The sequence below is a fragment of the Pteropus vampyrus genome, unplaced genomic scaffold, assembly GCF_000151845.1.
Source record: "Pteropus vampyrus isolate Shadow unplaced genomic scaffold, Pvam_2.0 Scaffold44, whole genome shotgun sequence".
Classification (NCBI taxonomy): domain Eukaryota; kingdom Metazoa; phylum Chordata; class Mammalia; order Chiroptera; family Pteropodidae; genus Pteropus; species Pteropus vampyrus.
The window spans coordinates 4,590,093-4,601,979 of NW_011888825.1; the positions used below are offsets into that span (position 1 = coordinate 4,590,093).

At 41.9% G+C, this 11,887-nt stretch overlaps 1 protein-coding gene across 2 annotated transcripts in view; it reads left to right on the forward strand.

Moving 5' to 3' along the window:
* MYOCD (myocardin) overlaps positions 1-11,887 on the forward strand; it is an 83,393-nt gene that overhangs the window by 51,783 nt on the left and 19,723 nt on the right. For both annotated transcript variants that reach the window (XM_011358970.1, XM_011358971.2), the window contains exons 6-7: positions 7,863-8,038; positions 10,637-10,762. In XM_011358970.1, the coding sequence (XP_011357272.1) occupies positions 7,863-8,038; positions 10,637-10,762 (302 nt within the window). The remainder of the gene's footprint in view (positions 1-7,862; positions 8,039-10,636; positions 10,763-11,887) is intronic.

The following is an 11,887-nucleotide window of genomic DNA, read 5'->3' on the forward strand; positions in this document are numbered from 1 at the left end:
ATGTATAAAAAGAGAAGAAGGCTAAAATGAGGTTCTCATGCAATAATATTTAAGATAGAAGCAGGGATTCTGTGAAGAATAAAGAGAAGGAATGGCTACAGAAAAAGGTGGAGGATATATATTGACCTAATTCAAGAAAAGTCCAGAAGTGGACACAGTAATAGAGAACTGAGCACCTGTCATCAACCCATGCATCAGCCTCTTTAGCAGTAATCTTTCAATGTGCATGAGTTTTTATGAGCAAGATAATGACATCATTATCATTATCATCATTATCATATGAAATGTCATAAAGACAGAGGGAGTTGCTAAGAGACCACCTGTAGAGACAGCACTCTGGGTAGCTCTTTTTATGGTGATGATAATCCAGCCCATCTTTCTGTCACTTCTTGTGATCAGATCATCTCCCCTTGGTGAAGTGGTGACTCAGGGTTGTGGTTTACTGTGTATCATTCTCTTGGCATCTGTGTATTTCCCCCCCTCTATCCACGTGCCTTCCCATATGTGTTTACATTTTCTAGCTCTCTCTGCAGCTGTGTTTCTATGTTTCTGCCAAGCTCTGAGCAGAATACTCGGACATTGTCTTGCTCCCTCCTGGTTTTATTAAAGATCATCTATTCTCCAACCTTAAAATAAAATAATTTAAAGCTTTTCCCAACACAGGGAAGGATGTTTTTGACAGAAAACCAGTTCCCACACTGAGATTTTCTCATTTCTGGATATCACCCCTCTTGCACTCAGATGAATGGCTACAGCAAGTCTTTTCCCCAAAACTTTCCTCTCCTTTAGGGTTCCAGCTATCAAACCTACTTTCAGCCTACAAGTTAATCCTCTGATTTTGGTAGATTTCAGCTGAAGGAAACATAGGCTTGTGTGACTAGAAGGATACAATGTGGAGGAATCAGGAGCTTCCTGATTTGACTTCCACAGGAGGTGGCTTGGGCCTCCGTGGTGCTACCTCTCAGAGCATGCACCTGACTCCCTATTTCTCCTTCATAAAAACTACGAGAAGCCACCCTCTGAGGCCAGGATGCTGAATACAACAAATATATTAGATTGGAGTGATGATTTACAAGAACAAAATTTATATACTGGAGTTCAGCATGGCTTTGTTCAGCTTATGCATGGGTCATTGTTACTTAGTGATCACTCAGTTTTGAATGTCCCCGGGCGCTTTCTGTAAACTCATTAATTCTCTCTGGTCATCTGAGTATTTTTCCATTGGACAGGAGCATCCCTTAGCTACCAAGAAAGCTGTTTCATTGTCCAGAGGCTTGGCTTCTGCTGGAGTAAAGCAGAACCCCAGCTGGCTTTCCCAATTCTTCAAACAGTGGAAGGGTCCTGGTGTTCTGTTCATAAACAAGCACCTCCTCCTAAAGGATTTTAAGCTTGGATGGAGCCAGGCTTCCCACCTGAATGCCCAAGCTTTTCAGCTACTTTTAAAAAATCAAACTTATGGTTCAGAATATACAGCCTTATTATCAAAGATAAATGAGTTCTTTTTATCAGCACACCTTTTTACACAAAAAGCAACATTTCTGGCCCACCAGGGCTGGTCCAGAAGGACCTTTCACAACTGTCATGTACATTTCTAAAAGATCCTACACTAGTCTTTGCTCACCTATATATATTCCCCTAGGGCTCAGGCTTCATAACAAAACAAAACAAAAAATATCATATTTACTAAGAATCCAGTGATTTTTCAGAGACTCTGGAAGTCTTAATACTCTTTTATCACTCACTTTTAAGGCAAATAAACAGTACTTATAGTCCTAAGCCAGATGATAGGGTCGTTTGCTTTGGCATAAAAAGAAAAGGTTTGCTTTGGTATAACTTTCTCATGGACAAAATCTATCCTTCTATAATGAGAAATAATTTCAAAGTGCCAGTGATCTTTGGGAGAAAGAAACACACTGAAGGATACATGAAAAATACTTTTCTAAGGAAAGTTCTGGGAAAGGGATGGGAAAAGAGAATCGGGAAGTGGCAGCTTTGGTGGGGTAGGAGTGGCAGAAAGGAAAGTTAGCTAGTGCTGAGAGAAGGCGATTGCCTGTTGTTGGCCTTTGCTGCCCACTGATGTGACCACAGGCATCACTGAGGGTGAGCAGGGCACACCCAAGTAGGGTCTACAGTTGGACAGAGGTTCCTAGAAACCTGAGAGGGACCTGCGAAAGAGTAGGGACCTGTAGAGAGCAAATGAGAGACAGTGCTAAAGTATCTTTACGCACTTGATAGTCTTCTTTGTCCCTAGAGAATTAGCCCCAAGAGCTGATACTCATCAAATGCTTATGCAGGTTACATAGTCCTAGGATCAGGATATATCTAGAGATTTAAGGCACATTTTTGCCAGAAATCTGAAGAAAGAGAATCTTTGTTCCTCCAAACATTCACTGACACCCATTTCCATAATAAAGGTATCTTACCCCCTTCAAGAAACCACTGTCTTTGTTGGACAATACAATCCATCTTCCACAGATGACGGTATCTTCAGTGTAATGAAATATCTTTAGGCAAGAAACACATTTAAACTTTATCTACCTTTACATAATCACCTTCTCCCTTAAGAAATGGATTTGGCTTCAGTCTCTCCAAGGAGAATGTTAGGAGATGGTCTGTTCATGAATTAAAATAGCTCTCATGCAGTGCACTGCTCAAGCTTGCAAGCAGATAAGCAATCAAGGTCCATTTTCACATTCCATTTCATGGTTTCCAGCCTTTGGTGTAGCCTAGCAAAAAGGTAACTAGGACTCCAATTATCTCACTCTAATCTTGGAATTTTAAATGTTTGTGCAGAGGAAAGTACAACTGACTCATTCATCTAATCACTTCCAAGAGAGAGAGGGAAAGCTCAGAGTCACCAGGCCAAGATCCCCAAGAGGCCAGTGCCCGGAGCAAGCCCCAGGAGCATAGCTGGGGGATGATGTCAGGGCTTCCCAAAGTAGGTCCTTGTCATCACACCACCCGACGTGTCTACAGGGACAATAGCCAGCCCACAGCCCCAGAAAGCCTCACACTGGAGGAGATTGGAGCAGAGGCCCAGGGCCACAGCACAAAGCTGATAGACTTGGTTGTTCAAGAGGTAGCCAGATAAGCTGACCTTTGTCCCTCTCCACATGAGTCTAGCTTGAACCAGGAAGGAGAAGGAGTAATGTACAGCCTTTCCTGTGACACTCCTCCTGTTCTGGGGAAGGTCTGTCTCTGCTTTCCCAGGATGAACCACTCAGGACAAACCAGTTTTTCTGGCTCTGGATTTGTGCTGACCTTTGCAACCTCACCACAGGATAAACTGCTTCCTGGGTGGTCTTCTTTATTTTGATAATGGTAAACTTGAGACAAGCAGATACTCCTAACAAAAACAATGATAACAATAACAGCAGCTAGAAATTATTGAAAACTTGCACATCAGGGACTATGTAAATAACATAACATATGCAAACCCAATGGTTTACATATGTTGTGCTATATTAATCCTCAAAACCCTGAGAGGTAGCTATTGTTATTATTCCCATCTCATAGAGGGGGAAACTGGGGCTCCATGAGGCTAAATAACTTGCCAGCTGAAGTAGTAGAACCAAGAAACAAACAAAGTCTGTTTGACTCCAGAACCCAACTTCTTGCTGACCACACCAAACACCACATACATCGTCTCAAAAGGAAGCCATTGCCATGTGCTCTCAGGGCCCTCTCCGCTGCTACGTTTCTCTTCGTCAACAGGGACCGAGCTGAATGTGTAGCTGTGTGGGGACTCTCTGCCCTTTCATTCATCTTTTGCCCTAGCAACAGCAAGTCAAACCACTTGTAGAGCTCAGAGAGTGGTGGTTTGGCAGGGGACCCATGGTGGGGTCTTTTGGCCTATACAGCCCCTACGTGGTCCTCAATGTATCTGTCGGCATATTCTGACCCAGCATGTTATGCTTTTTACATACCAGATGGGAGCCATATTTGGGGTCTTGGCTTTCAGGTGTAAACAACTACCCCATATGTGGTTACATGTGCTCATGATTTCTTCATTGATTTAAGCAGAGGAACCTCTTTAAATGACTAATGTCACTTGATATAGTAGATTCTTGGAAGCTGTGTCTCTCCAGGGACTGGCTCCCAAAACAATCCTCTCCCTTGACTGGGAGTTTCTTCCTCACCTTTCCCACCCAAACTCTGCTAACCACCACCTTGTCACTTCCTTTCCACTCTCCCCATTCTTGTGAAATGCCCCCTTTTTTTTCTCTTCTATCTACATCTGACCATCATTTCAGGCTCAATTTAATCCTGCCTCCTGCAGGATTCTCTTGCACAACTCCACACTGCTATCTCTTTCATCTAAAACTACCTGCAGCCTTCTCCAGACAGTCTAGTCCTTGACAGTTTTCCAGTTGTGTCCCATGGCAATACATAAATAATGGTTTATGGTTTTTCATCTCTTGCCATATTGTATCTGATTATGCTTCTGCTTCTCTCTATTCCTCTTAATGTAAAAAGGCTAAAGATGAACAAAATAATTGAGAATCTGTTGAGTGCTGGAGAAAATGGGGCTGATTACCAACTCCTTTATTCCAGACACTCGACTTCTAGACTTTTCCACTCATTCCAGTGCCTCGAGCTGAGGTCACCAGATGCCAAATGTTAAAGTACAAAGGACATGCTGATTTACTGGTGATGATAACAGAGCTTCCGCTATCCTTCCAAACCTTTTCTGAAATAAGTCTCAATAAAATCCCCACGATCACCCTTCCTAGAATTTCCTGCCTTCTTTGTTCTCACAATCAATATGTCACATTCAGCCCCTCAAATCACAAAGGTTCAAGGAAAAGATGTGGAATATGGAAATGTCCTTAGTACATGTGTGCAGAAAGAGGAGAGATGTTGGCCACTTGCTATGCTGCCTCCCCGCAACCAACCAGCAGGTCTTACAATGTTCCCTAAACAGCGTGTCTCCTGATGGCCTCCATGGAGGGTAATTGATTTCCCGTCCCCTCTGCTGGTGGCTCTTAGAGTACAAAGGCTGGGCCCACAGTTTTAACTTAGTCTCTGGGTGGATTGGATCTTGCAATGTCCTCAACACAGAGATGAGAAAACGTGCCCCCTGCTCTGACCTGCTGGTCCATTATGAGACTTAAAAAAACTTGATTTTTGTTATTGCTGCACTATTAAGTGAACTACTTTTATCATTTATGAAAAGTGGGATTGTTGGAGAATAAGGAGAGACACCATTCTCTCTTTTCCGCCCCCGGCCTTCTGGCAACATTTCTACCCACATGTTACACTACTTGGACAACTTTGCAATTTGGCTAACTCCCTCCAATTGGTACACATTTGAAAGGTGATACTCCGTTTAGGTGTAAGTGGAGATGGCAGGGGCAGAAGGGGAGGATCTTTGTCACCTCAAGAATCAGACCCCACAGAGAAGATCCATATCCATTTAAAGTGAAGAAGTGAGGAAGAAATATAAGATAATAAAAACCTCAGGTGGGGGTCCTGTTGCGCAGAGAAGACCGCTGCCTCAGGGGGCTAGCACAGCCACACGCAGGGTTCCCTGAGAACAGAAATGGTGCTGCTCAGGGTGTGTGCCAAGTAGATCTCAATAAAATGCTGTGATTTCTGAGGTGGGGAAGGCTTGACACCTCCCACCCCTCCAACTCCCATGCCCACCTGGCCCTCAATAATACATGTAATCCTTTTAACAGGAACAAAGCTTTTAATTCCACAAACAGAAGTAGAACTTTAAATTTAAATGAAAATGCGATTTCTAAAATAAGGAAATTTATGGGTTAAGTTTACAATGGAAGCATATGCATGGAGGCAGCTGGAAGGATTTTCCTGAGACTATCTCAGGCAAATGATCCTTTTGAGAAAGGATTATATATATATTTTTCACACTGCATGAAAATGACAAATATGGGCTTATTTGCAGAGTGCAGAGTTTGCTGTGAGAAAAGGAAAAGGGTTGCTTATGAGCTAACTCTGGACTCTTAAAATACAGAGGAAGGTGTTTGAGACCAGAATACTAACGGGGAAGAAGAGTAACCCCTGATCTCAAAGAAAAAGTTGGCATTTGTCAAATACCCAATGTTAGAAAATGAATAGGTTTCTGACACAAATATAAGTATAAATGCTAGCATGTATTTAATTCAGGTAATACGTAAACAGATGTTTTACATTATTCTCTGTACTTGTCTAGCATTTCAAATTTTTATAGTTAAAAAAAGTGCACCTTAGAAAATAAAAGTTAAAAAATAAAAGTCCCAATTAATACAATGGAATACTGTGCAGCTGCTACCAAAAACTACTTTTTTAATTGAGGAAGGGCTCTGTGTGCTCACATGGAAAGATCTCCGGGGAATATTGTAGAGTGAAAAAGAGCAAGTTTCAGAACAGTATATTCCACCCAGTTCTATCTGTATGAAATGCTTTTTAAATTCATGTGTATATGTCTTGCTGTATGTATAGAATTAAATCTAGAAGAGGAAATAAGTTATTAATGAGAAGTGGGATTATTATGTATAGTTCATATGATATGAATTTTTATGATAAGTATATATTACTTTTATAATCATAGAAAAGCAATAATGACTTTTATAAAGAATATTCAACACCCTGGAGCAGCAAAACCTTTCCAGGTTAGCAGGCTGCCTAGTGGGCCAGCAACTGGAGTTTCCACCTGTCCTTGTCTGGCCTCTTTCCTGATTTGACCCTTGGATGTCTGAGTGAGGGACCATGACAGATGCCAGCAGTGGCAGTGATGACAAGCCCAAAACCACATTTGTTCCATTACTTCCAGCTCCTCGTTGCCTTCCCAGTCTGCATGGTGAAAGCTCCTCTGTCTTATCTGCACAGAGCAGGAGTCAAAAGTTCTTGTCAGTGTGATTGCAGAATACCGGGCTGGAAAACTTCCTGATAATACTTAAATTCCTTTAGAAGAGCTGTGCCCGGAATCAGGTCAGATGCACGATGTGGCCTCAGCACATTTTGTACTGTGCAGTTGGATAATAAACCAGATGAAATTTGGCAATTAAAAAACCATAAGGGACATATAAGGATGTTATTCTAGTCCCATCTGATCTGATAACCCCTCTCCTTGAGCTAAGGTATCTGTTCCCCTCCAAAGACCATGTAGGCTGCTGAGGAAGAATCTCTGAATGTGCAAGCTGGTAAAGATTTCCAAAATAGACACAAAGATATGAGGAATCAAGAGAAAATCCAATTAATACACAAATAAAGATCATGCTGATGTTTCTGAGACACATTTATGGTTTTTATAAACAGATATGCATTAGTTGAATGGGGCTTTGGGACATTCTGGTGACACTAGCTAATTCTGACTCTGAGGAATTTAAACTTAGTAGCTGTCCTAGCTTATCCTTGTTAGCAAAGTTTGCTAAACATTTTGTGCAGTGTGCCCTGCTTTATACTTGAACATGATGCAAATGGCACACTGTCATCTCAATTATATCTCTCGTCGTAAAACCTAAGGGAGATGAAGCATTCTCTTAGTGCTTTCTCCATTGGCCTCATTCTGCACCCAGTGACCCCTTTTCTTTCCTTCATCGTCCCTGATTTAGTTTCAGAAAGATATGGGTTCACATAGAAAATGTACTAGAATTAATAAACCTGAAAATAAATTTTAACATATGATGGTAAACCTTTTACATGTCACTCATTCTTTATCATCTCTATAAACACAAGTCTCCATAGGGACTAAATAGATGAGAAACCAAATAACTTAAAATATCTCTTCACTCTTACCTTGAATTGAAAATGGATCTAAGGAGCTAGTCTTAATAGGAATGACACATTGAAGCATTTCCGAAAAGCCCAGTTGTGTGTGCCAAAGCCACTGACCCAGTTCTTGGATTTCACTCCCTCAGGCAACCAGGTGAGTTTCTCTAAATCAGCGGATGCGTTTGCCTTCGAAGAGGACAGCAGCAGTGATGGGCTTTCTCCAGATCAGACTCGAAGCGAAGACCCCCAGGGCTCGGCAAGATCTCCCCCAGACACTAAAGCTACAGAGACCCCTTTGGCAGGTCCTCCGGGGACGATCCAGGTAAACAAACCACATCTCAGTCTGTTATCTCTTCATAGTCTTAAAAGCAACACTGTCACATACATGTAGAGACCCAGAGATGTCTCTTGACGGCACATCACCTTATTGCTTTTTCTTACCCTATTGGGTCCAGGGTTCTGTGTGTAGTGGCAAAAACCTCCAGAAAACCCCAAAAGAGAATCCCAGGACTATACCCTTTGACTGACTTTTTAAGCATCTACTCATCCAAGTAGACACATTTTATCACCATTTTTACAGACAAAGTAAAAATAAAGCTCACTGAGATTTAGATGACCCAGATAGAATTTCCCAGATAGAATGTGCCAGAGCAGAACTGATTTCACAGCCCACAGTCTTTCCATGCACTGAGCAGTCACTATAGGGGGCTGGATTGAGGGGGTTGGAGGGAGCAGGAAGTGCTGATTGGCTACAAAGCAGGGAGGCCCAAGTTGGTTCTACCCTTAGCAGCTTTCTATCCACCCAACCACTGCAAGGTCTACTTCCAGCTCCAACCCAAGCACGACGCTCATCTCTTTCTGGACAAATTCACAAACTCACAAGATGTGAAGAATGTATATTGCAAATACTATTAAAAGCACATTCATAAGGAACAATAATGAGTATTAACAACAGCCACTGTCATGTAGTAAGTACTCACTCTGTGCTGGGGCCAACTCTCGACACTTTACAGGCATTTTCTATTAGATATCACAGTCCCCTCCAGGTAGGGATCACTGATGTTAATCCTCACAGAGGAGGAACTAAGGCTCCATGAGGCTGAGGGTCTGTGTTTCTGTGGGCCTCCAAAAACATTCAGACTCCTCCCAGCCCCTGGAGCATCCACCTGTAGATGCCACACACCAGTCTCCTCAGCCAGAACGATGGTACTCGTGGAGTCCTAAGAGGATGCACGTGTGGGTGCCCACACATGAGGAGAAGGAGACACATTGCTGGCAGTGAGATGTGAGTCTTCTACCCCTGATTATCCTATATACCAGCTCTGGAGAGAACCCTCCAGGCCTTTAGTCCCTTCCCTTTAGGCAGAGTTTGTTCCTCTTGGCCTCATGGGAATTATCTGATGGATTGAAATTAGATATTATATTTGAAAACATTTTATACATGGTAAAGCACCATACAGATAGCAGGGACAGTTTGATAATTACCATCCAGGGCCCTGTTTCCCGAAACTGTGCTACTTACTGGTCTTTGTCATGCCCTCCTCCATTGCATCGGAGCAAAGCTAAGGCTGCCAAGGAGAAAATGTGGAATGGGAGAAAAAGAGGAGACATAAAAAGCAGAGCTGAAATATTCATACATCTATTGTGCAAGAGTTCATAATCAAAGCATTTTTCTTTCCCCTGTATGCCACAGCTGGTCTCTGAAGCCAAACTTCTTTGATAACATCAAACAGTATATCAGACCATTTGTACTATTATTCTGACAGTAAATTCCTCAGCTTCTGATTTAAGAATGATTTGAAGAGAAGATAAGCTCTTTTCTGCTTAACCCCAAGAGAGGGGAAGAAGGGAATAAGCACTGAGCAATGCCAGACAAAATGCAAAGATTATTTTGTCATTTCACCCAGCAACACCATGTAACAGATAAGGACAAGAAGGTTCTGAAAGGAAAGGATCCCATAGTGTAGACCTTTGCAGGTGCCAGGGCTCAGGGAAGAATAGAGAAGCTCCAGGGGGAGATCCTGAGCAGCCCTTCCCCCTTTTTGTCAAAGTCACAGCATAGGAATGTAGGAGACAAATCACTCCTTCTTCTAAGTCCTCTGCGTACAGAAACATGCCTCACACAAAGGTCTTTCATGACAGTATATGCACACACACATACCTCCATATACACACATGCATGAAAATATCCATAAATATACATACATAGACACACAGACAGACACACCACAGACACATACACATATACATACACCCATATACATTACATGTACATACAGGTACACAGAGACACATACACGTATACACAGAACACATGCACATATGCATGCATAAATACATATGCTTATGCCTACACATGCACATATGTGCATACATGTACACATGCACACATACATACTCACAGACACATCTAGATATACAGAGAACATGTGCACAATGCCACATACATACATATGTGCACAGAGATACACACACACACACACACACACTTTTCCTCTATCTGCTTACGCTCTGTCATCTAGTTTTTTGGTTGTCCCGCTTTCCCCCAAAGTTCCTACACCCACTCCTTCCTCTTACTTTCTTTTTTAATCCCATTATCAAGTCTGACAGGTGGACCTTGTCACAGACGGGTGGAATTTTCACACAGGGTGACCAGATGTTCTGGTTTGTCTAGACTAGGTTGGTTCTATACCTATTATTAATAATAGCTTCTTTCTTTCTTAAAAGTGTCTCAATTTGTGGACAAACTATGTATATGACTCCTTCCCCTGGAGGAGTTAGTCTTATATGTCCCTGGATGTGAAGGCAGGGTAAAGACAGCAGAGCTAAGAGTGTCGGGGGAGGGTGGCTCCACTATATCATTTCTAAGTCACTCGGTTTTTACTCTTGCATCCTAATAATGCTAACATTTGAATTTCAGGGTCTTACTTCTGGCTCAGAAAATGACAGGAATGACTCGGCCTCACAGTCCAGCAACCAGTCAGACACAGGGAAGCAGGGGCTTGGCCCCCTCAGCAGCCCCAACCCTGTGCATGCTGCTGTAAAGGTACGAATGGGCCCATCTCCAAGTGCCTGCCTGAGTACACGCCCACAGACCTGAAGGTCTTGCACAGTGTAAGACCTATAATATTCCAGCCAGTCTCTGTATGGAAATACGTATGAATGGAGTGGTGACATTCGCAGTAGACAAATAACTATAAACATTATAGCATATTATAGCACATTAATTTTCGCAGCATTATATCTAATAGTTCACAGAGTGCTCTCTCCTCAATTAACTGCCTGGCTGTCATTTGGTCTTCTTTCATCCCAAATAATTTCTAATTTATTTTGGAGCATGTTTTCTGAGCTCTAGGGCCACCACTCAATGAACATTGAGATGACTTTTTTTTTCACAGCCCTGTGTACTAATTGTCCTTAGAATGATAAACGTTGTCACTATGAAATACAGGCCAGCTCAAATAAACAGTGTTGCTGTTCTTGGTATATAAAGTCGCACATAATATTCTAAAATCCCTTTTCATTCTGAGAGCTTTATGCTATTTTAAGCTACTCCTAAGGTAAGTGTCAAAGGCTACCTGTGTCTTAAAACCCCATTAAAATATTCTTTGTCTCAGTTTGTAATTGTTGCCATCAAAGCTGAGAGGGCTCTTATGAAGTATTTTTTAAATGATTATCAATTGAGTAAGACTCAATGTTAAACTAACAGCTCCATAGCACCCTCCCCAACCAACTATACACACGAAAGTGATTTTCATGTTTAAAATGGATGGTAGGTATTTTAGTGGCCCAATAAAATTCCCCCACCAAACTGCACTGGCTTAAATCTAGCTTACAATTCATTCAGATCAACAGCTTTGAAATAATATGACAATTGAGGAAGTTTGTTCTTTGCAGGTGCAAGGAGATGATTCACATAATTTCTAATGTTGTGTACAATGATAAAATTTATTAATATTTTTGCCAAAGTACTTAAATTTTTATAATTCAAATTAGCAAAGCCTCCAGCCTCACTACACGAAGAGAATGTGATAGTTGCCTAGAGAAGTACAGGTCAATTTCAGTGATAGGCAGGATTGATTCAGCAGTACTGGTTGTTTAAGAGACACTATCCCTTCTGACTGGTCAATGCCTGTGAATTCTCAGTTGTTAAATGTTCGTCATCTCTAAA